Source organism: Rhagoletis zephyria, unplaced genomic scaffold, assembly GCF_001687245.7.
Source record: "Rhagoletis zephyria isolate East Lansing unplaced genomic scaffold, Rhagoletis_zephyria_1.1 Rzeph_scaffold_00149, whole genome shotgun sequence".
Taxonomy (NCBI): domain Eukaryota; kingdom Metazoa; phylum Arthropoda; class Insecta; order Diptera; family Tephritidae; genus Rhagoletis; species Rhagoletis zephyria.
The window spans coordinates 192211-217393 of NW_016157233.1; the positions used below are offsets into that span (position 1 = coordinate 192211).

The window sequence follows — 25183 nt, forward strand, 5'->3', positions numbered from 1 at the left end:
TGATTTTGATACTTGCACAAGTATGTACATACATATGTATGTGTTTATGAATATTAATATTATCGTTACACTGCAGCTGCCATGTAAGTTGACAAACTTTTACCGACTAACAATTTAATTGTTTTTTTTTTAGAATTTATTTATTTTTTATTTAATTTGTATGCATTCCACATACAATATTAATGATCTTTACTGTGCTGAATTGAACTGCACTTAATGCACAGTTAAAACTGGTTAATCAAGATGAAAATATATAATAAATACAAAAAATATACATACCGACTAAGAGTTGAAAAGTCTTAAGATTTTTTTTTTATGCCCCAAAATTTAATGTTTGCCCACACACGTGTGCTAAGACTAAAAATTCAAAAACTTGAACACACATTTTTGTGAAGCGTGTATATAATTTTTGGTGTCCATTCCATACATATGTACCAGTCCGCAGCTAAATATTTCAAATGAATCTTATCATTTTATGAATCAAATGCATTCAGTTCAAGCATCGAATAAAATTAAATTTAAACGCACTATCGCTAGTGCCTCTTTTAGTAAAAGACAGATTTTCTCTTAATTTCAAATCAAATACACTCAAGAGAAAAATGAGAAACTCTTCAATGGTTCGAAACTCGTTTGTGTTTGAGTAAATTAATTAATTGAGTGACTGAAAAATGAGTCGATGTTACTTACAGTTGCATCTTACAAATAAAAAAAAAATTAAATAAAAATAAAGCACGAACAAGTTGCATTCTCACAAATACATTGGCGTGATTATGCATTGAGGCGTTGCATGTGAGCACACAGATATACAATTTGATTTAAAAGAGTGTTATCAAACGCATGTAATAAAAATTAAGAAAATTTAAAATTTTAACAACAAAAAAAAAAATTAGAAATCCAATTCTTTCGACTTGGCAATATAAAAGAGTGAATTTATTGATTCTTTTTCAAATATATTTTTAATTATACTGTGCGACAAATTTATGCCAATTCAAACCAGCCCGGACTTTGCTTATATTTTCTGAAAGTATACATATCCAGTAATAAAACACTCGATGGATTTACAAAAGTTAGCTCGTATTTTTATTTTCCGTCTATTCAAAAAAAGTAGTATTCAAAAAAGTGGAAAAAATTGTTAAAATAAATATCTAAACGAAAGTAAAGGTTAAGATATATTTAGTAAAATTTATGGGATATGTTTTCGTAGAATATTTTAACCAATTAGCTCCCGCCTAAAAGTATCATTTTGCCCCTTATTTCTAGAAATCATTTGGGTGAAAATTATTCTTCGGAAAATTTTACTAGGGGTCTTCTCAGGCAAAAACTTCATGCCAACAACGTAAAGGTCTCTATGAAATTAAAACAAAACATATATGTATGAAATGTATGTATGTATGCCCTCGTATCTAACAGTGTTAATGAACATAAACGATTTGATGACGTGAAACGTTGTGAGAAGTGCCAAAAAGGCGGCAGCCGCGTGCCAGCAACATGATCGCTTACAAAAGTCTCGGACTGCGCCAACATGCCAAACAAATGCATACTCAACGGAAGTCACTTGTATGTTTGCTACAGTATATGTGCATAATTAAAGGTATGCACGAAATTCCAAAAGGTGCTGCATCAGCAGCTAGGGATAGGAAAGAATCAACCTGTATATTGTGGCAGGTGTGGAAACAAAAAAAAAAATAAATCATATTACAAGATTTTTTTCTAATTAAAAAATTTAGTACCTGATATATATACCTGTATTTATATCCTTTATAATTTTTTAATTATTACTAGTGTTCGTCCAGCGCTTGAAATTCAACCAACAACAAATCTTTTATTATCTTTTCATATTTATCTTCACCTTTATCCTGATCTTAATCGTTACTCTTTTCTTCATCTATTTATTGAACTATGTCGTTATGTTAACACCCAAATTCATAAAGAAAAAAGAACACTTTAACTGCTTTATAAATCGAAAATTTTTATGAAAATTTCACTTTATAGAGATCTTGAAACCTATTTTATTTTTTATGACCATAAAAATTGTAAGTTACCCCCCTTTATCTGTATCTTTAGGTGTCTTTACTTGTATTTAAATTTTTGCATTCATCTCTTTCTTCTTTTTCATACTCAACTTTACCTTCTTCCTTGTATAAATCTTAGTCTACTCGTACATAAATCTTACTCCAAAACTGCTGCTTAGCACCTTTCTTTAATCCAATATGAATATTAAAGCATACATTTAGGAGGCATTTCCGCCCTAACCATGTATTTACTAGTATGGCATTTGTATTGGTGTCACTTTTGAATCGATCTTTTCGCATTCTCTTAAACAAATTTGAAATTTGAAAAATTGTCTGCAAATCAGCATCAAAATACCTTTCTGATGGTATATAATTGTTTATACCTTAGAAGTATAGTTTAGCCGCAAAAAGGGATGTAAAGAAAACATGTTTGCCTATTTATATATACGATCTTAGTTTCTTATTAAAAAGTAGCGCAAATAAAAAAATTGCTTTTGTATTCCCCTACACCCGCCTAATGCAATAAAATTTCATGCAGTTCGCTTCGATGGTGCAATTCCGACAATTTCTCTGTCTAGTGAATGCTATGCGCTATTGAGCTTGTAGTTTTTGAAAAATGTTGCTAACTTAATAATGACGAATTAAAAGCAGATATTTGAAACATTTGTATTTTGGTTTTAATTGCATTTCAATAACTGCAGTTATGCAAAGCGTACGATATTATTCGAGCCCAAGGTCAAAATCTGCCTAATTATATATGTAAGTATGATTGTCTTAATACTTAACTTAATAACATAAAATTCATCATTTAATAAATTTGCGTACCGTTAATAATAAATTTATTGCATATTTAAATCCTTTTGTGTATGTATATAACTAAAAATGTACATATATGGCCATAAGATAATAAACAAATTATAGTCGAGTATACGCAGTGGTGTGCTGAAGGTCGTTTCGCATGCGCGAATTTATTGCCGCTTGTTTAGATAATCGGCATAAAGCCCAGATGTTTATTTTAAATTAATTTTGTATATATTTTGGTTGGGTGATATATGTATGTATATATGTATATGAATTGAAATGGTCGTAGAATGTTTATGTACATAGTAAGTGTGTGGGTATATGTATACATACATACCCACTCATTCTAATTGAAAGGGTAATGGACATAGCGTAAACAAATGAATTTAAAATTTGGAAAATTTGTAATCATGTAAACAATTGCAGGCATGAATGAAATGGAATACGTTACTAACTTACAAGGCAATTCTGCCAACAGTTGTAAGACAATTGTCAATTCTCTTTTAGGGGTCTTAGCGTTGTTCTGTGTCTTTAAGCAATAAGTTTTCTAAAAATTTAATTTAAAAAAAATTATTGTTCTTTTGAAAACAATAACAACTAAAAATTAATAATTAATATAAAAAAAATTAAAAGAAAATTATATTAAATAAGAAAAAATTAAAAAAATAATAAAACAAGCTCGTAAACATTAAATGAAACTAAAAATATATATTTCCCTTTTTGAAATGATATAATCTAAATATTTAAATTAAATTAAATTAAAAAAAGATAACTAAAAATATAAAAAGTAAAATTAATAAAAATAATAATATTAAATTATTAAATAAAAGAGAATGTTTTTCTTAAAAAAGTAAATATAAAAAAAAAAATATTAAATAAAGAGGTGTCTAGAAATTAAATGAAGTTTTCAAAATATATGTATATTGCTAGCTTAGAGTATAAAGAAAAATAAATAAAATAAGTTCATGAAAATTAAATGAAATTAAAAGAATATATTTTTTCTTCTAACAATAAAAATTAAAAGAAAATTAAATTAGCAAAAAATATTAAACAAAATTATAAAAACTAAAATAAATTAAAAAATATTTTCTCTCTCGATTTTCACAAAGAATATTTCAATAAATATTTGCATTTCTTAGTCTGAGTATCCACAAATATATCAGCAAGATATTTCTCAAGTATTAGGTTTTTTATATATGTATATTTTTTTAAATTTAATATTTACCTTATTTTTTTAATAAGAATTGCAACTTTGTGAGTACGTAAAAAACAGTTTTCTAAAAGTCGATAAGAAATTTTTTAAACAATTTTATATTTTTAACCTTTTTAAAAATATTCTTTTCTTTAAAAAAATTTAAAAAAAAATGTTTCTTGCAATATTTTTTGCTAATGTGCTCAAAAAAATTTTTAAACAACCATATGGCTCTTTAGATAATCAATTTTTTTTACTTATGGCGATTTATGTGGAAAAACAATTTCACCATTAATGTTGCTTGGGGTGGGGAACTATGTCAGTTGGCTAATTTTGGTGAAATACTTAATTACCGTAGTTGCGTATGTAACGTATACGCCCCGTAGCACACTCGCACGCATTAATTTGAAAGTCATTTTATTTAAAAGGAATTCAATATTGGCCTAAAAGATTTTTACATGATATTCCTTATGCACATGAAGGCAATTATGATCGGTCCAAAGTCTTGTGCCTCCAATAAAAATCTGTGAGCAAATTTAGTTACTTTTCGAAAACTTTTCCAGGGTGTTTAGATTCTGAAATATTAAAAACTAAACAAACTTAAGTATGTATGTATTCACTTTTCAAATAAGCACTGCACTGGTAAATAACTTTGAGTTTGTGAATGAAATCGGAATATATAAAAGTCTAATTCCGATGTAGTTTATTAATGGCTTACGCCTCTAGAACGCTGATAATGATTACTTAATTTTGCAGTATGCAAAAAGTAAACGTTTTAAATAAAAATAGTAAGCAATTATTTAACGAAAAAAAATAAAAAAAGATAAGCAGCCTGAGTTTGCTGATCATTTACACCCATGTTGTTATTGTTGTTTTCAATATGACTGTTTATTTTTTAAATAAACAAAAGTTTATTTATGTTTAACAAACACATCAGCGTTTGTTTATGTGCTTACTGTAAATACTGTTTTATTTATTTTATTAATTTTCTAATTGTCGGCATCCAAATTAGAAGCGTAGTGCGCTTTCAAGTTACGCTGAGATAAATGCATAGGTAGTAAGTATTGATGCATCTACTTTACAAATATCTGATACACTAGAATCAGAGTGTGCGTATGTCCATATGTATGTTTAAATGTGTGTCTTAATGTATGTCCATAATCGAATTAAATATATATACTACTATTACTACTATTTTGGCGACTACGCTTTAGCTAAATGTTTGACCGCCCCACTCAGCTATTTTTTTTAATTCGAAAAAGTAAGTAATTACAGAATTTAGAAATCGTAAATGCAAAAACTCCTATAAATATTAAGCTTAATTTTTTTCTATACAATGCCCCTGACTGATCTTAAAATATCTCGAAATTTTCAAGGTGTTTTCAGTTTTTTAAAAGATATTAATTTTGGAATTTTGAAAAAAAAATTATAAATCGCATTTCCAATTACATTATTTATTATGTTTTAACATTAACTTCTTTTTTATTATTTGGTTTACAAAAAAGACTTCAAAACTCAAAATTCCTTATCTTTAAAAAACAAAAAAAAAATAAATTTTTAAAAATGTCTGGATATTTTAAGATCACCTCTTATTATTCAAAAAAAAATCTTGGGAATTTAGTTTTTTTTTTGCTTCTACGCTTTTTAAAAATGTAATTTTTTTTTTGTATATGGCCCGATTTATCACCTTCCAAATGAACCTAGAACCATTTTTGGTAACTATAATAGTTTCGGAGATATTCAAAAATTACCGTGCAAAATTCGGGGAAATTGATAAAAAAAAATTGTATCTGTCGAAAATTTCAGCCCAACCAAGTTGTATAATTTTTCCGTTTGATTGATCACACGAAAAAATTTTCCCACCTACATACATACTCGCACATACTTTGTAAACCCAAATTCATACAAAATAAAGATGCTTCAAATCTGACTTAATTTCAAAATTTGCATAAAAAATGTCACTGTCTAATAGCCGATTTCACCAGCAATTTAAATGGAAAATGATATTTTATTTTCTGTCAATTTCCATATAAAATTCAAAAAATTAAAATCCTTTTGCATGTTTTATAAAAATAAAAACACAAATAAATAGGCCTACAGTTTTACGCCGCGGCAGGTGATTTTTTACGAGCAGCTTTTTCGTGGTGACAGAATTACGCTCAGCGGTCTGCCATTGCCATCTTGAATGTGAATCACGCATCACTAATTGGCCCGGGGTTTCATCGGTTCACGCTCCTAAATGTCAATCAAAGTCCATCTTCTAAAATAAGTATTTGGATTTATGATTTCAATCAACCGAAATACTAAATGTCAAAAATATGAATTGGGTCACCTATTTTGACCATCTGTCAGCTAAATGACAAAACTGTCAGTTAGGCAATCAGCCGGAGTGAGTCGTACGAACAAATCAACAACACCGCAAGACATTTCACACTCTCTGAGTAATTTACCTGTCTCGCGGCTGATTGCCAGCTGCTGAGTGTTGACTGTCAAATGTGATTAATTTTAACTACATAAATATGTGAGCCACAATTTTTCTATGAAAAAAAAAAACAACAAACACAAAACAAAAACAATTGAAATTTAAAATGTGCATGCATACATACACACATACATATGTGTGTACCTAGTTTTCTTTAACTTAGACTAACTAAACTAAATAATGGCTTAAATGGATAAGTGGTTAAGCCACTTTAGGTACTTAAAGCTTCTGGGTGGAAGCAAAAAAAATAAAAAATTAAAGCAAAGCATTGGCAATAACAACAAATGCAACTGCGGCCTAATAAGTACTTAGTTGCCGCTGTAAAGTGAGAATAGTTGTGGCAATTTCAATGGTTGCAGTTGAATGAACACCGTGACCGTTGATTTTCATAAGTAAATGTAACTTAAATAACATAAAAATAAAATAACATAAAGAGGTGCGATTTAAGAATAAAAACAAAAAAAAACAATGTTTATTTGCATTAGTAGATGACTCACATGCTTTTCTAATTTGGAAGTTGACTCAATACATTGTCATTCGTTAGCTGAAGTGGTTGCGTATTTAGATAGACTGAAATTTGTTCTTTGACAGAAATTATTAATTGGGTCGATCCGATACCCATATTTCCAAGTGAAGTCCAATAGTAGTTAAGAGAGCTCCCTCTCTCTCTTTTCTTAGTGCTTTTACCTCAAGGGTGTCTTCTCTGGGCAGCATGACATTAATCGCCAGAGTGCGAGTGGTCCTAAGCGTCCCACTGATTCCAATGGGGGCTGCTGGTTGCACACTCTCCAGCTTATTATCGTAACTCTAGTGCATTCCGCCAGTCGAGGACTTTATACAACATAACGGGCTTAACTATTGTTTAATAGAGACAGAAAATAACATTGGGGGAAAGGCCCCATCTCTTATTGCCCCACTGAAGCCTTGCTTGCCTTCTCGTCAATACTGGGATTCCGCGACATCTTCCTTTCAAGCATCAAACCCAAGTACTTTCCCTGTCAGAAAGTGGGCGTGGGATATCTTATACTTCTTAGTGGACAAAATGTGTTCAATTTTATTAAATTTAAAGCAAGTCCGCAGTTCGTAGATCACCATGTCAGAAGGTTCAAATATCCTTCAGTTAAGTCGTAGGGGGTATGAAAAATTATCCCCTCACTAAAAATGAAAGCGATCACCTGCCTTCCCCTACTCGCCAACTCCAGAGAAGGAGCGAGAGAAGACCACCTTTAGGCATCACCATTTAACCCTGCGCTGGACGGTGGCACAACTACACTCCGCCGCGACAACTCTATTATTATGCGGTGTATGAGGCTAACGAGATCAGTGTTGATCCCAAGTTAACTCAGAGATCTGACTTTTGCTCCTCTGCATCTAGAAAGTGTCCCACAGTGAAGTATTATGTAGTAAGGCTTACTCAGTTAACCTCACAATTGTGTGCAAGGCGGTCTCGGCCGACCTACCCTTGATTCGGTATGCATGTTGGGTTCCCTACAGGCGATTATGGCCTCTCCAGAGCTTTAAGCAAGAAAGAGGCGAGGCTATTTGGAACCAGCCAACAACATGGCATGAGGAAAATGAAACGGATGAACATTTTTTGCGTCCACCTTTGAAGGAATTAGTAAATTAATTAGTAAAGCAGGCTCCTAATGTGAGACTCACAAGGGACGCTTGGATGCTAAAGGCCGGCACTGGATTAACCATTACGGGGAAGAAGTACTTATCACCGCTTGGCGGAATAGTATTTACCTCTACATATTACATAAAACGCAACCGATCCTCTGCTCCGCTGTTAGCAGCTACCACTGCTTAGAATACTTTACAGAAATCCGGTAACCTAAATTTAATAACTAATAGTAAGTATGTAGTTCCTCACAACGAGAATCACTCTTACCAACAAGTGCTATTTTGGACTGAGTAGGCTATTGAGAAGTACAGTCATCGCTCGTCGTACAAAAATCACACCCTATAAGTTATTCATCATGCTCGTGCTGGTGTATGGCGCGGAGGCATGGACAATGAAAACAGCTTGGAGTTTTCGAGAGAAAAATTCTACGAAACATTTACGGACCTTTGCGCGTGGGCATTGGCGAATACTGCAGACAATGGCATGATGAGCTGTATGAGCTTTAAAATTACATACATATTACATATATGTATATAGCCGAGCGAATTAATATACAGCGGCTCCGCTGGTTTGTATAAGTCGTTCGAAAGGACACCGACACACCAGCTCTGAAAGTATTCAACTTGGAACCCACTGGTGGTAGCAGAGGAAGAGGGAGGCCCCCCACTGCGATGGAAAGACCAAGTTAAGAAGGACTTGGCTTCACTTGGAATTTACATTTGGTCAGTTGGCACAGAATAGAAGCGACTGGCGGGCTCTAATGGACGCGACCAAAACCGCTTAGGCGGTCACAACGCCAATAAAGAAGAAGACGAAGTTCCTCACAGAAGACACTTCTTTTCACAAAACAAACACATAGATCTTTTGAGTACATTATCCAACATAAAATTATTAGTTGGTTATTTCACTGGTCATAATCACCTGCGCCCTTTCACATGCACAGAGACGAAATGCCGTCTTTGTCTTGGACAAGAGAAGACGTCGGAGCACATTGAGTGATCATCCGATATTGGCCAGACTAAGCCTGCAAAACCGCAGTCCTTCCACAGTCGATGTCCTTAATATCAAGAATTCATCCACCAAGAAACTGTTAGCTGGCTGATATTATCTATGGCCGTCAGGGTCTTCTAGGTCGCGATATCCGTTGTTTCTGTTGCACCCACTAAATCCAGATAGCTCATTGCCTGGATTCCAGGACCGATATATTCGAAAAAATCTCATTTAGGGTTCAAATAAGTACACGTATTACAGATAAAAGGAAAAACGACAATCTACCAATAATGGACGGAATGGGTGCCACCAATAATAATTATGAGTTTTGGATACAGTGGGAGGGAGTGATAACACAAAAATATACATTTTTTTTTGTAGAAAATAAAACGGCATACAATATTGCATACACAATTTTGGCCACTCACCTTCGTCAGTTCGTCGCAATCGCTGCTTCTCCTGCGACGCACTCATTAACCAACATTTCGCAGCATCTGCTTCAATCAGCTCAACGCCAGCAGACGCGTCATCAATAGCGCCGCCAACCAAAGGTGCCGCCTCACAGCAGCTGCGTTCGCTCATTTTGCGTTGCACTACTTGCACTTTAGGTGCGAAGCTCAGCAATTCTTGACGCTCAGCGGCATCTTGGCACGTGTAATTGCGATCTCTCGACATCGTGGCGTAATACACTTATTCTATTAAAAACTTTTGTATTACAATTTAATCGATAACACACTTAACGCTTTTGTTTTGATTACAGATATATTTTTTTTTTTTTGCGCTTGAAGGCGTGCACAATACATACACTCCTTTGCTTATCAATTATGCATGCGATTCAAATGCGCCGCTTAAAATAGCAACAAACAAAGGTGAGAAGAGGAAGCTCAAGTGGCGCCAAATTTATTACATACCATCACTGTTTTCATACAATTTGATTTATTTTATTTTTGTTTACTTTTCACTCAACTGATTTATGTTTAATTGCGTTCGTGCATTGGGTATTCATTTGAACAGTGTAAAATTCTAAAATTTTGTATTTATTTAGTATGCCACACGTGCGTCTGCGGACGCGCATATTTATGCCACAACAAATATTGTATTCAACCATTGGCGGCAGGCAGACAACGTCACTACGACGACAATTTGACGACAATTTGACACAGTGACAACGATTTATTTGCAGCTAAACACGCAGATTTCATTAATTAGCTGCAATTTTTTTTTTCTATTGCGCTCGCTTTTGTTTTTGTTGTTGTTGTCGTTGTTATTGTTGGTGCTGGTGCTGGTGTTTGCTGAGTTGCATGCAAATTAGGTTGCCGACAAAGTCTGAGCAGCTGTTCCCCTTTTGCTGTGTTGTTGTGGCCGATCATAAATAACAACTTCAACAATTGGATCGTGTAGCTGTCGTTTAATTCATTCATTCACAAATGGTGCTGAGCTGCTGACGTCGTTGTTTCATTTACATTTACATTACAGTTTCGCGGTGGTCATTTGAATATTAATTACACTTACATATTTCATTTATTTTATATTGGCATATTAGGGTGTGTCACTGCTGTTGAGGTAAGCGATATATTTATTTTTAGCTTTTATTATTAGACTTAAATGTGGCTGTGCTGGCAGAAAAGTTGCACTGTGCTGTGAGTTATCTGGCGAAATTCACAAAAAGATTGCATACCGGACTCAGAGAAAAAGACCTCTTGAACTAGATCAGGTGAAACCACACTATTATAAATTGTAAATAATATGCCTGAGAGGCCGACCATATTTAGATATTCATAACTGAAATATTTTCTACTTCGACTGTCTCTTTCCTCACATACTGACTTAGAATGTGATATCATGCCAAAAATTGACGAGGCGGCTACAAATTTCTATAGCTGCATTCAAAATGAACAAAGATGTTCTTGAAACAATTCTCACAGAGAAAAACGTACAGACTTCCAGTAGTAAGATCTGGACAGACTATTGGGATTTGGGAACATAATTACGTTCTGAAAAAAAAAATTAATTGCATTAAATTCTGAAGAATTTTCTAATAATAAATATAAGACTGCAGACTAGCTCTTCCAGATACGATTCGAAATTCATTTTCGCTCTCTGCTTCAAGGAACTTTTTTTTTTAATTGTTACCAGCATAATTAAACTACTAACAAAATTTTTATCCGCCCAAATACACACTAAGCATATACTTACTACAAAGTGGCCACGTTTTATTGGCATAAATGTATTGATTTATGATTTTTTTTTATCATTAGAATTCATTATTGAATTTTTAAATTTTTTCCTGAATTAAAAAAATTTAATTTAAGTTCATTTTAAATAAAGTGTAACTAAACTTTATTTTACTTTTTGTTTTATTTATTTTATTTTTTTTCCTTATTTTAATTTCATTATATTTTATCAGTCCAAATTTTTTAATAAACTCAATTTATTTAACTTAGTATTTTTATTTAACTTTTTGGTTTAATGTTTTTTATTCTTATTTTTATTTGTATTTACTAAACTAAAAGTTATTTTTATTTAATTTTTTACTAACTTTTATTTTATCTTTTATTCTATTCCGTTTAATTTTTTAACTTCACGATTTCAAGAGACAAAGTTTTGATCCGCCCTAATATACATTAAGTATGTATGTATGTACCTACATACAAGGTTTGCACGTTTTCTCGTTTATTTAATTATGTTGATTAAATTTTATTTTAATTTATTTCAATTAGAATTTAATTTGATTTTATTTTCAATTAAATTTATCTAATTTTATAGTGATTTCTATAATATAAATTTTTTCATTTGGTTTTATCTTATTTTATGGTATTTTATTTTATTTTATTTAAATTAATAATTTTATATTATTGTTTTAAATAAACTACATTTATTTTTAACTATTTTTTGTTTTAATGCTATTTTATTGACATATTTATTTGCATTTTCTTAATTTTTCATTTTATTTTTTATTTCTTTCTATTTACTTGTTTTTACTTCTTTTTATGTAATATAATATATTATGTCTAATTTTTTGTAAATTTTTGTATTTATTTTATGTTAAAATTTATGTATACTAAATTTAAGCGGCCTTTAGTTTACAAAAATATTATAAGGGATACAGCTTTGCGATTATTTCTTTATTATATTATATTAATTTTATTTGTTTTACCTTAAAAAAAAGATTTTTGTATTATTTATTCCTTCATAAAATTGGTTCTATTTTTTTCGTTTCTCTCTAATTCTTAAGTAATTTTCAATTCATCTCATTTTTATTTTCAAATTGCATTTTAATGTTTTCCACCATACACCCTATTCTTTGCATTCCAATTTTAACAACTGCATATGTAGTTGTTTTTGTACTGACTAAAACTAATTAACATTTAAGCATACTGATTTCCCACGCCAATCCAATGAACTCATTTGGCCCACTGCCGCAATTTTTTTTTTTTTGGTTTTTTTATTATACTTTTTGCAATGCCTCAACAAGTGACGTCTATAGCCAAGGGAATGTATATATGTATGTATGTAGAAAGTTGTATCTAGAGGCCACCGTCTCAGTGCCTGTCTCGTCGTTGTCTTGTCGTCATACTTAGTCAAATTGTATCTGTGGCAGTACGTAGGCGTTAAATTGTTGCATCCGTTCTGCCTCATCAACTGCAATCGGCTGATGGCGACAATGCAACTACGAGTATCACTGTGGAAGCACTACGAGTATATTGCATATTTATCTGTGATACATAGATTCGCGTAGTACTACATGATATCTGCGCAGTGCGAACACTAAACATGCATATGTATGTACATTAGGGTTCATCACTATACATACATACAATTAAAAATCGGTATTGGTTTTCCATCGGAATTTTAACATTTATGTATTACATTCTAAGACTTGCGCCAAAATATTTTGAAAAAATATTAAAATTAACGTATTTGAAAATTCATTAAAATTTTTTTTTTTTTTACTTAATAAAATTAGGTTTTAAAAATATTTTCCAAGAGATCACATCAAATAATTGAGCACTTTAAGCTTGAAATATTTGCATAAAAATGTTTAAACATTTCATCCACGGAATCAAAATAATGCGATTTTTGTAGGTATTTTCAAATCTGTCAAGATCACGTAAATCTTAATATTTTTCCGAAATATTTTGGGCGGAAGTCTTAAAATATAGACTTTAAAATTCTGGTGGAAAACTCGCAACTTCTTTGATGATGCATCCTAATGTGCTCACATATATGTATGTATGTATTAACTATTCCAAATAAAATGCACATTTATGACTCAAATTACTTGAAATTATTTTATATATATGTACGTATTTCGTCTTAGATTAATTGGTAATAGGATTTGAAAAATATTTTTTTGAGTGTATATTTTTTCGTATTTATGTTTTATTTAACGTTTTTTACAATAACGATTTTTTTTAACTATAAACGCCTTAGAAGCACGAAATGTGCATAAAGCTAATGAAAATCGGCCGAGTTTGGAATTTTTAGGAACACTTTGCTTTTGTTAATAGTTTGTTTAAAAGTGCAACTGCATAGTTTTACTAAGCGGAAATTCGAAACCCATTGATATTTGGCTAAATTTTATTTTATACTTTCATTTCATTTTCATTCTAATTTATATTGGAATGCAAAGGAAAATTTAAAATTCGATCAACAGAATAGGCTGATTATTATATACATATATGTATATATTGAAGGGCAGATATTATAGCGATTAACAAATTATATGCATTTATTTATAATGCTTGTATAAATATATTTACATATGTATGTACGTGTTTATATGTATGTAATATGTGCATAGTGTATGCAACTCATCTTCTAAAACGCTTAGAGGGCCATTTCGTAACTCCCAAATGCACAATATAGATAACGTACACGTGGATGATACCGCTCTAAACCGCGGCAATTAATTTTTTGGTATTAGTTTTTATTTAAACAAGTGGCGTTTTTATTTTAACCAGCAGGTATGAGTGTAAGTAGTCCAAATAAAAGCCAATAACTGGCATTATAAACTTAAAAACTAACACCCAGCATATCTATATATATCTATATATGTATCTGTATAATACGCGAAGGGATTTTTTGTCCAACACATAAGATCTGTACCGTTCGCTCGATCAAAGCGCTCGGCCTGTAGATGTGCGAACTGGTTTTATTTTTTCGAAAAGAGTTGCCACCTGTTGAACAATTTAATTCAAATTATTTAAAATGTGCAACAAGATTTTACTTTTTTGAATAGAGTTGCCATCTTTGAAATAATTATCTTCTTATTGTTAAAAAAAAATAATAATTATTACAAAATGGGTATCAATCGAAATGGTTTTGAAATGCTTAACAATAGGATAGTTGCCACGTGTTTAAAAAATCAAATTCGATTTGAATTAAGGAAATTAGGTAAGAGAAATATGTATCACCATGTGACGGTGACTGAATTATATTGATGACTTTTAAAAGTAAAAGTCACTGACCGATTTTTATTGATGACTTTTGTAAATAAAAGTCTCCAATAACTGTTATCTAAGAAATATAATATAAAAATCAAAAGTAATTGTTATTTTTGATTTATAATATAAAAACCAAAAATAATTCTTACTTTATTTAATTTTGCATAAAAATTGCAAATAAAAATTCATTTTCAAATTTGAGGTTCAGTGAAAACAGATATCGATTGGTATGTGTAACTTAGTTGTAGAACATTTCCTTCATAGTGAATTTTTCCAAGACAGTTTTCATCAAAATAACTGTTATATGTTCGGTCCCTGGTAGTATCGATTTTGGGTATTAAATGAAAATATATATATATATATTTAACTTTTGAGTCTCCATAGAAGCGTTTGGCGTTTTACACCCTTGCGACACGCCTTAAGCAACTCCAATCGGGACCAAAATTTATATGTGAAATCCTCGAATATGGTAGAATCGACTTTGGATATTAGATAAAAAAAATAGTTTTAATTTTTTGAGTCTCTATAGAATCTGAACTTTTGCCGCTGTGCGACATGCCTTAACTGCCTTCAATTGGGACCAAAACTTATGTACGATATCTGTGACCGTGATATTACCGATGGAGGGGGTGAGACTGAAAACAAATTTTCATTTGATTTTTAAGGAACACCCTAATATACGTAATATTTTTATTAATTTTTTTTATTTTACTTAATTTTTCATACTGCAGCAGGATATTGATTTCAGCAGACTATATATTCTCCTAAAAAAATGTATGAACTTATATTATTTCCTTTGCCATACATACTTTTTTCAAAGAATGCACAAGAGCAATTTTTATTTAATTTTATCATTATATATTTTTTATACATATTTCCCCCAGTATTAACAAATTGCTTTCCTACAGTCACGAGTAATCAACTTTAACCAGCCTGTCTATAATTGTTTAGAATTTTACATTAGCATTTTCAAATATTTTTGCACTGATAAGCGTTTCAATTTAGTTTTGAAAAAAAATCAGCTTATTGTTGCGTGTTAACCCTTCACAGCACTTCACTTCTTTTCACTTTTTATCACTGCTTGTATTTTCTTATATTGGTTTTTTTTTTGTTGTTGTCTTTTTTGCAATATTAGCTCAAATGAATGCACTTGTTGTCAGTCAACTGAAGAAACTGTCACAATAAAACTGATATCGAAACTGTGAAACGCAGCGAGCGGCACTGATCCACTACAACCGCACTACAATCATACAGAAGCTATATGAAAATCCGAGATATCATTGATACAGCTACCGATATCGATACCGAGTCCGTGTCCGTTATTTGAGTCCGTCACCGGCAGTAGCGCTGCGAAATCTGTGCGCGTTCGCCGGTCAACAAGCATATTTACGAGCGAAAACGCCAAATGCTAAACGGCAAACGCCAAGCGCTAAAAAAACAGCTGAGCAGCAGCAGCATGCGCAGACGCCGACGCTGACGCTGGAGCCCAGCGCGAACCCCCAGCCAGAGCAAAAGTGTTTGCTGCTGCTGCTTGCTGCTCTGCCGCTCGTTGTTGGAGGGGGCGGGAGAGGGACATTACCGTTGGACAGCAAGGCGTATATTTGAATGACAACAACAACCTGCGACTTTTGCAAATATTAAACGGTGTAGCTACTGAATAACTATAAACGCGTCTAATTTGCACAAACGGTCGCATTCAAATGTTTACACACGTTTGCATTTACTATAGCTGTACTATAGAAAAGTACCTACATACCTACCATATATCATGCACATGAGTTCAACTGCTCATATATGTATAATATACATATATACATTGTATATGTATGTAAGTACATTTGTCTATATGTATCTACATCTATTATCAAGCATTTGTGTTTGTTTTCCAATAACCGCCGCAAAAACAACAGATAACGTTGTCCATGGTTATTAATATATAGTGTCAACATACGCCATTCGCAGTGACCATCTGTCGATGTGCAACAACACTCGTGTAAAGATGTACTCATTCACTGCATGTACAGTGGCGAACGAAAAATATCGTACAGGCACTATTTACATTTGGATAGGCCGTGCTTTTAGCTTAGGTAAGGTTGTAGTGGCTGCTCTGATTCGGATCCCGTATGGAAGCAGACTTAAGGCCTAGTGAGCCCATTGTTCTTTTGTCGGTTTGAATTTTTCCAACACCAGTTTGGCAGTAGGCGCCAACGCTTTTATCAGCCGTTTCTGAATCCTTTTTTTCATACGCCGCTATTTTCGAACTTTGGGTATAACTTTTTATAATTTTTTTTTTTTTAAATTTAGCTTTTAAATTTTTTAAATCATTTACTTAGAGGCAAAAGAAGCAAAAAGGCAAATAAAATGAAAAATGCAACATCGAATGTGCGTGGTTGAGATCAATGAAACTATTCTATAACTTAGTAGAAAAAAGGCACTCAGTCGCAATATTAAAACACTTGGCACTATCATAACCGCACTTTCTTCAAAACGAATATCACAGTGGTACTCATACATTGAAATAAATTGCTGAAATTTAAACTTTCTTTCATGTCTTGTTTTGTCTTAAATTTTATTATCTGTATGTTTGCATTGAAGATCAAATTTCAGTTAAGCAAAATTAAAAAAAAACGGATTTATTTTCAAAAGATCATGTCTAAAACCTTCGCAGCCAACGCAGTCACTGTATATATCACACATTGAACAGCAGTGTATCATTTCAGCTTTATATTTGCACCAAATCATTTACTAAATAATACTTAGTTCATACAATTTGCATGCCAATAAAAGAAAAATATTAGACATTTCGCTGATTTATCTTTAAATAAGTACATATTTCTGAAAAAAAAACAAAAAAAAAGATTAAAACTCTATTCCAGCTGAAAGTAGCCTATACAAAACTATAAATAAAATAATGTACAAAACAAAACAAAAAAAAAACAATATTTGCATCTATTAAAAAAAAAACAAAAAAAAAACACCTTAACTCATTCACACAGTAGCTGCCAATCTACAGACTAAATAAAATAAAAGAAAAGATATACACGAATCGCCCAAACTAATGAAGCGTCTACTTGACACTATTGTTTTTGTAATTTATTTGCTTTCACACTCATCCAATTGGATTTTTTTGTATTTGTATTTGTTGTTACTGACACATTATGCCGCCAAATTCAATTGAATTCATTGAATGAGCAGCGAACATTGTGAAGCGCCGAGGTACAGTGACACAAAATGATTGAGATTCAGGTCAAATCTTTTAAGTGAAATTATAGGAAGGTGTTTAACTTACTTTATCTTGACATTGCATTTGGCGGATACGATGTATTGCGCTTTAAGCGACGATATATTTTAAACGTGACCTCAATCAGATACGATATAGATATGGGACCAATGCAAACCACTGCGGTATATGGGAGTCCTCAAACAGATGCCAAAATTCTATTGCACCAAGCACAATTTATCGCACGATATGAATGACTTGTTCAGTAATGGAATAAATAATTAATCTCGTCAATTTCTAGCCCACATTAAACGATTTAAAGTATTCGGCACATAAGAAATATGAAGCACCGCAGTGTAGCGTATCGCACCAGCTTGAGGGCCTTTGATTTTTATCGTTATCGCATCAAATACGATATCAGCTCGCATCAAATACGACATCAGCTCGCATCAAATACGATATCATATCATATCGGTTGTATCTAAGGCTGTCAGACGTTTCGGTTTTCCCGGACATGTTCCGGTTTTAGGCAATTTGTCTAGGTGTCCCGGTCCAACTTTAAAATGTCCCGGGCTTCGTTTAAGTGGCCAGATTTTAATTGTAGATATTTGAATACAAGTTCAAAAATCTCTAACAGTGTCATTTGTGAAATAGTTACATCTACAGATAGTAGTAGCGCTGACTAAAAAAACTCATTTGTTCCGAAGCACACTAGCTTATTAATCTGGAGCGATTTTCACGCATTCCCAGGACATTATTGCCGCCTGGATATTAGGATATCGTATATATATTAAACACCTTTAAAGGAATTACATATTCAAGCATTCAGTCCGCTGCTGCCTTTATTAACGTTAGCTCTGCTTGTAAAATAGTAGGTGCTGTGATTCAAATGCCCAAAATTGATCGAAAGTTCCTTGAAAATTACACCGGTAACTACGTTTCCGTTTAGCTTCGATGCATCCGTGAGAGTCTTAACGGAAAGGAGGAAGGTTAAACGGGGATTCTGTGTAACTTTGAATAAGTAGTCCAGTTTTCAACCAAGTTCACTGATCTCTGCATGAGCTCATATAGGGTAGCTAAGAACTTTACCGCTTAAGTCACACTTTTACAAACTCAAAATTCTGATTTACCTCACCACATTATTAAACTTGCAAAATGTGCGACACCTGTACGCAAATGTTTACAACCAAAATAAATTTGAACATTTCATTCATAAATGCCAAAGCACGACATTAAACGGTGAATATAGTTTCATAAACTATTTAATTTATTGTACTCACATTAAATAGCACAGATAAATAAAATAATACATACATACACTCTCATTAAAAAATTCTAAACACTCAAGATATTTCTCATATATTACAAATGAGTATTAGTAACCTGGTATGTGGTCGTAAGAAATGCATAAATTTTAAATTATTCTAAAAATTCAAACTAAGTGGATATTAGCACAAAATTAATAAAAACTCTAATTTCAGCTGGAAAAATATTATGCCATAATCTTATAAGACCTTTTTAAGTGCTGTACTAGCGTTCATAGATACACGCAAAAAAAAACAACATAAATGCTTGTTATGAATTCAATTAAGCAGACGTACTTTAGTTCAAATATTTGACGAGGCCCAGTTTTTAATTTTTTTTTACCAAACACATTTGACAGCTAAACACCACAGGGGTCGCCCTACTTGTTGACTTCTACATATGTCAGCGCATAGCAGCTGTTTAAACTGGCGCAGGTATCGGTAACTGCTGTCCAGTCAAAACACTCTCGCACAAACCAAGCAACTATTGACTTGTGTGGTTAATAGCGGAAAAAATAAACAAACCAAAATTGCCTATAAAATGTGTGCAAATACATATGTACATATGTCAACAATATTGGCTGGCTGGCTAGCTGGCTGTCAAGCTTAGCTCACAGCAAATGTCATAGGCAGCATTTGTACTTGCAATTCCTGTTGGTAGAAAAACTTGTAAAAATATTGCTTTTATGAAAAAATGGTAATAGCCATTCGTATGGTCAACAGTGAAGGCTGCGGATACCCGCTTAAAAAAAATGCATTTTACCTGTGTCGTTACATATTTGAACCAATGGTGCATGAAAATGTTGAACTTCTGTATTCCTACATTTTATGGCTGCATGCAGCGCAGTCGCATATTACTCCCCAATGGCTGCAGCGAAGCAACGTGTATGGGCAGCAATATTGCCACAAAAAACTAATATTTGTAGAAGGACTTGTCGCTGTAAAAAAAAAAACAATCATATTTTACTTGATCTTTGCCTTTACAAATGAATTCACCAAAACTGCAGCTGTTGCTTGCTGTTTTCACAAATTCAGCAATCAATCGCAGGTAACCATAATCGACTACATTTCGCAATTATTTTTGTAAAGTTCGAGTTTGCGTTACATTTTCTGAACCTATGGCTGCCTATTTTAAAATTCGTGAATTATTATTTTTCATTTATTGATTTCAGTCTATGAAACAAGTTTCTTACAGTCTGTTTACATAAGGCATAAACAATATTATAATATATAAATTAAAGTAAAGAAAACTAACATTAAAAAATTGCGTTTAGAATATTTATAAAAGCTCGTTTTGGCAATCCAAAGTCAATTGTAACATTTTGAGAAATTATATTAAGTTCATGCATAGAAAGGAACGTTGATAGCAAACTGAATTTGTTTCACAACTTTTTCAATCAAAGCATCTGCAAGAAATGGGCGTGGCAATTTTAAAACCAAAGTTAAAAAATTTAGTTTTTAAGGTGGCTTTCGGCAGAATATCTACATATATGTATGTATTGCGGAACAAATGTTGTTAACGAAGGGATATTCTGCCGAAATCCGCAATAAAATCTGCGGTTTGCTAATTTTAGTCCTACAATTGCCACACCCATTTCTAGGGGTTTGTCGCCTTAAAGAAAAGTCTTGCCACACAAATATTATTTCTGGATAGGTATTCTATCGGAATCCGCAATAATTTATTTTTTTTTTTTTTCAAAAACCCTATTTTTAAAACCTTGCTAAAAATAATTCATCATAAGTTTTCGAAAACAAATTACAAAAAATTTTTGACTCTCACAAAATAAACCATCTCGTCATAAAAAAAAAAAATATTTTAAAAATAGTTCTTGAAAAAAGCCCATTTTTTTAACCACGTTTTTTTTAGAGAATCAAAGACAAACTGACACGTGCTGTCACAAATTGGATTTGCTTACACAGGCTCTTGTCTCAATCCTTATCCATTCGTCGTGAAATATACTAGCCAGAAATGCGATTGCTTTATAAAAAAAGAGAACCATTTTGAAATATGAGTGTTTTTACTCTCTAGAAAATAATTTATGCATCCTCACATACGCGGTTTTGAATTTTGTTGATACGCGGTTTTGTACTTTAAACGACGAAATATTATTAACTTTTTCATTTTTTTATGTACCTACATACGTCACCTAATATAATTGCCAAAATTATTTTGTAAAATTACTTGATGTCCAATATTCGCAAAATTCGCAACATCCCTAGTATACACAAACCACTTTCCGCAACAGCGTCGGTAGCTTCGCTTTCATATGATTTTTATTTATGGCCATTAAATTAAAAATAAAATAAAAATTTAGCCACTTGAGGTTAGCCGCAGGTTATCAATTGATGTTCAAATATATTTTAGACCGGTTTCACATACAAGGAAGTGTCTTCTGCCTTGAGTATGTACATACATATGTAGCATGTATATTTGTAGATGTGCTGTTGTTTGTCTTGCTAAAATGTATTTGGTCTTGACATATTGAATTATATTTTTGGAAAAAGTATTCGAAATATGTTATGTAAACAATGGTGCAATTGTTTATATTAATATATATGTAAATATGTACACTAGGATGGTTCATAAATAATATAAATTTTTTAATTTTGTTTGGATCACCACTTTATTTAGTGCTACGTACAAAATAAAGACATCCAAGAAAATTTCAAATTCTTACATAAATTTTTAGAGGTCGCTGACAGGGTTGGAAAAAAATTCCTTTTTTGAGCAAAGCAAAATTCGACAAAGTTTTTACGCGAAATCTAATAAATTTGGCGTATAATTGAAATTTATTCATATGAATTCGTATCTCGCTGAGTTATAGTCAAATTTTTTCAAATTCTTGCGATTTCAAAAAAATATATATATTTTTTTTAATTTAGATTTTCGTGGATTTATTTCTTTTGCAGGTGCAACAAAATAAAGAGGTACCCCATGATGTTCATATTTTAAGGACCACCCTAATGTGCATACATATTTGAACTTTTGCCCTATCCCACTTAAGCAGGTTTAACGTTTGCAGAGGACGATTCGTAGGCATATAAATTAAAATTATGTAGATAGGCGTGCCCTTAAAATGTCATTTAGCCTTACACATTCGATCTATAAAAAAATAAATATTTGGAGCTTAAAATTTTGCTATGTATTTAGCCAAGCTTTACGGTGTACATCTATGTATGTAAATGTTGTAACACAAATGGAAGGACGTAAAAATTTATGCCGCCTCAGAACAGCAATTTGTTTTATGAGAAACTTTTTTAAGGCAAAATTACACTCGAAGGTTTGTCATTTCCTGCCGATTGGCGACCAAATCACAGAGTTTTCCAATGGAGGTCTTACAAATGAAATGCTTATACTTCGACAGCCAGGCGGCAATGAAGTCCCTTCGGTATTTGATGTTATGATCGAAAGTTGTCAAGGAGTACTTGACATCCCTCTCTACCTCATCAGAATACTTCGATATCCAGCTCATAAGGACTTCAAACCACAGCGGAATTGCAGTATTTTTTTATCTGGTGTTGGAAATATGGACATCTTATTAGCTCAGCGAGCGCTAGACGAATGCCTTGGCTTGAGGGGAAGCTAATTCCTCTTATTAGATAATATTAGATAATCATTTAGTTTCTTTATAAGTAAATAATATTTATGCCTTTTTATTAATGATCACTCTGCCACTTTAATCAACTATGATATCTTATGATTCTCATCATTCTTCATATGTTTGTTTTGTTTGATAATTTTTTGGTACACATTTTATTACAAATACATGGTCCTACGTATATTCAACAAATTATCTCACCTAAAGTCAGACAACAAATATTTACTAAAGCCTTATCTACAACTGTGCCTGCTTTTTATTTCTACCGAAAGTCTCACCATCTTCAATAGTCTCAGGCAGCGGAAAGCCGCGAGTCTCTGGCATCAGGAAGACCGAAACGGCTGCTGCCAAAGAAAATCCACCGAACACAGCTGGCGGTATCCACAGACCCTGGGCCGACATGCCTGATATAAACGGCGCGATAATTGAACCCACGCGCCCCACAAACGAGCACAAACCCACCCCAGAGTTACGCACCACTGTCGGAAATAGCTCGCCGCCATAGAGATATACATTCGGGAATGTTATGGATGCGCCAAAAAGACCTATCGTCGCCATTGCCACCGTCATTGTGCTGCTCAGAGATGGTGCAAAAGCCAAAATCATTAGCGCTACACCGCTAAGCAAATTCGAGAGGAAGAGCGTAATGCGACGGCCAAGATATTTGGTCATCGGAATGCAAATAAGTGTGCCGGGTACACCGAGCGTTGCGCCTACAGCTACATTCGTAAAGATGTTGCCACCAAGATTAGAAATATGCTGCGATACGCCATAATATACGAGGCAAACGACCAGCCAATTAAAAGCCATGACCAAAGTCTTCTGGCACAGATAAGGATGACGAAAAAGGTCAATGATGTTGCCTTTCTTCGAAGTAGGTGTGGCGGCGATAATCTGTGAGGCTTGCTCAAGCTCCGAGCGTATGTTATCAGTGGGCATGTTGTTTCGCTTGCAGCCAGCTTCGAGTATCTGGACGGCGCGGTCAGTGCGGCCGGTGGTGAAGAGCCAGCGTGGAGACTCTGAAAGCGAGATAGAAGCAAAACTGTATAAATTATACAAACAACAGGTTGTTTTGAAAGTATGCAAACATTTAAAAAGTATTTACATACCCGGCACAGTCCAATAGAATAGCAGGTAGAGTACGGAGAAGGATGAAAAGGCAAGATGATACCAACGCCAGTGACGTAGAAAGTAGGCAAAGAGCGGTAGTGTGGCATGGCCCAAATTGAATGGGATCTGATAGAGTATGGCCATAATTTCACGTTTGCTTTTGCCGACAATCTCCATGATAATGGTAAAGCTGTTGGAAAGGCAGATTTGCCAATTTAGTGAATAATTTTTCAATTTCTTCCTGCGCAGTTTCTTTCTAGGTAGGTACTCACCCCGTGGACATGGTGGCGCCCGTTGCGAAACCATCCAAAAAACGAAGCAACACAAAAAGCCAAAACCATGGAGACGCCGAAACAAGGCAGCCAAAAATGAGTTGCATAACGCAGGCACTCACAAACATGGGACGACGACCCCACCTGTGGCGGTAGAAGAGTATTGTATAAGCAATTAACAGATAGTTAACGGTATCACAACCAACTTACTTGTCTGAAAATAGTCCGAAAACGATGTTACCCAGCATAATGCCAATCATCACAAAGCTTTGTGCCAAACTGGCTAACCACGCCCGGTCGCAGGTCAAATTCCATTCGCTTATGATATTCTCCTGAAACACGCTACGGTCATAGGCGACCTCCTTGCACTCAGCTGCGCAGACATCAGTGTTGTTGTCGGGCACAATGCACGAGCTTTTGATGGGTGACTGCAGGAATACCATAGAGACCTGCACCCAACCGGTGGGAAATTTCGAGAGGAATATCCAAAGGCAGACTATCAGCTGCCAAGGACCCAAATCGCTGCCCAAAATCGAAATGATTGGATCGGGGCGCGTGGGCTTGTCTGTGAAGTAGCAACACGTCAATATATCTATCAGCGTCCACTTCGCTCAGCACGTAACTCACCATCACGCTTCTCCATCGCACGTAGCGGCGTATCCTGTCACTGTTGCTGCCCTTTTTTTGCACCACTCGCACCACTCGAAGTAGGCAATCACCTTCAAATTTGCACTATGTGCTTTCGATTTTGTTTTTATTTTTTTTATTTATTTTTTTTTTTAATTGGGTGGCTTGGTCAAGCGCACCACTTCTTCACGTTCACTTGCTCAGCTCGCTGTTGTCGGCGCGAATGCTGCGCTCACTAACAGACAATAATATATTTACCACCGAAATTAAAGTCGCGCGTAGATTAGATTAAGCGAAGACGAGATACATACACTTTAATATTAAATAATTTTAACGTGGAGCATTTATTACTATTTTTTATTTTATTACTATTTTTTTTTTTTTCTGTATTACCACATCGCCAGTGGACCAACAATGAAACAATTCAGCTGTGCGCACAAATTTTGTCTGTAGTCTGCGCTTGCCGGCTGACTGCGAAGGGATAGACACACTGGCACTTAAGC

The 25183-nt window shown here is 33.4% G+C and overlaps 2 protein-coding genes across 3 annotated transcripts in view; both read right to left on the reverse strand.

Moving 5' to 3' along the window:
- The window catches only part of LOC108382744 (solute carrier family 22 member 21), an 81887-nt gene extending 66005 nt beyond the window's left edge, over positions 1-15882 (reverse strand). The window contains exons 1-2 of one of the 2 annotated variants that reach the window (XM_017639125.1): positions 15854-15882; positions 9530-10656 (exon numbers count right to left, since the gene is read on the reverse strand). In XM_017639125.1, the coding sequence (XP_017494614.1) occupies positions 9530-9776 (247 nt within the window). In that variant the 5' untranslated portion in view covers positions 9777-10656; positions 15854-15882. Of the gene's footprint in view, positions 1-9529; positions 10712-15853 lie in introns of those variants that run through there. The other variant, XM_017639117.1, reaches the window with a different exon arrangement.
- A 6795-nt stretch (positions 15883-22677) lies between these two features.
- LOC108382768 (organic cation transporter protein) lies at positions 22678-25183 on the reverse strand. The gene is made up of 5 exons (XM_017639143.1): positions 24681-25183; positions 24264-24618; positions 24054-24197; positions 23781-23971; positions 22678-23690 (listed from the first exon to the last, which is right to left on the reverse strand). The coding sequence occupies exons 1-5, from the start codon at positions 24694-24696 to the stop codon at positions 22909-22911; spliced, it is 1488 nt and encodes a 495-aa protein (XP_017494632.1). The 5' UTR covers positions 24697-25183; the 3' UTR covers positions 22678-22908.

Coding starts and splice junctions, on each gene's coding strand:
- LOC108382768 (XM_017639143.1), bottom strand. Junction 24,198..24,263: donor TTCGGACTATTTTCAGACAA/GTAAGTTGGTTG, acceptor CTACCGCCACAG/GTGGGGTCGTCGTCCCATGT. Junction 23,691..23,780: donor ATTCTATTGGACTGTGCCGG/GTATGTAAATAC, acceptor TCTCGCTTTCAG/AGTCTCCACGCTGGCTCTTC.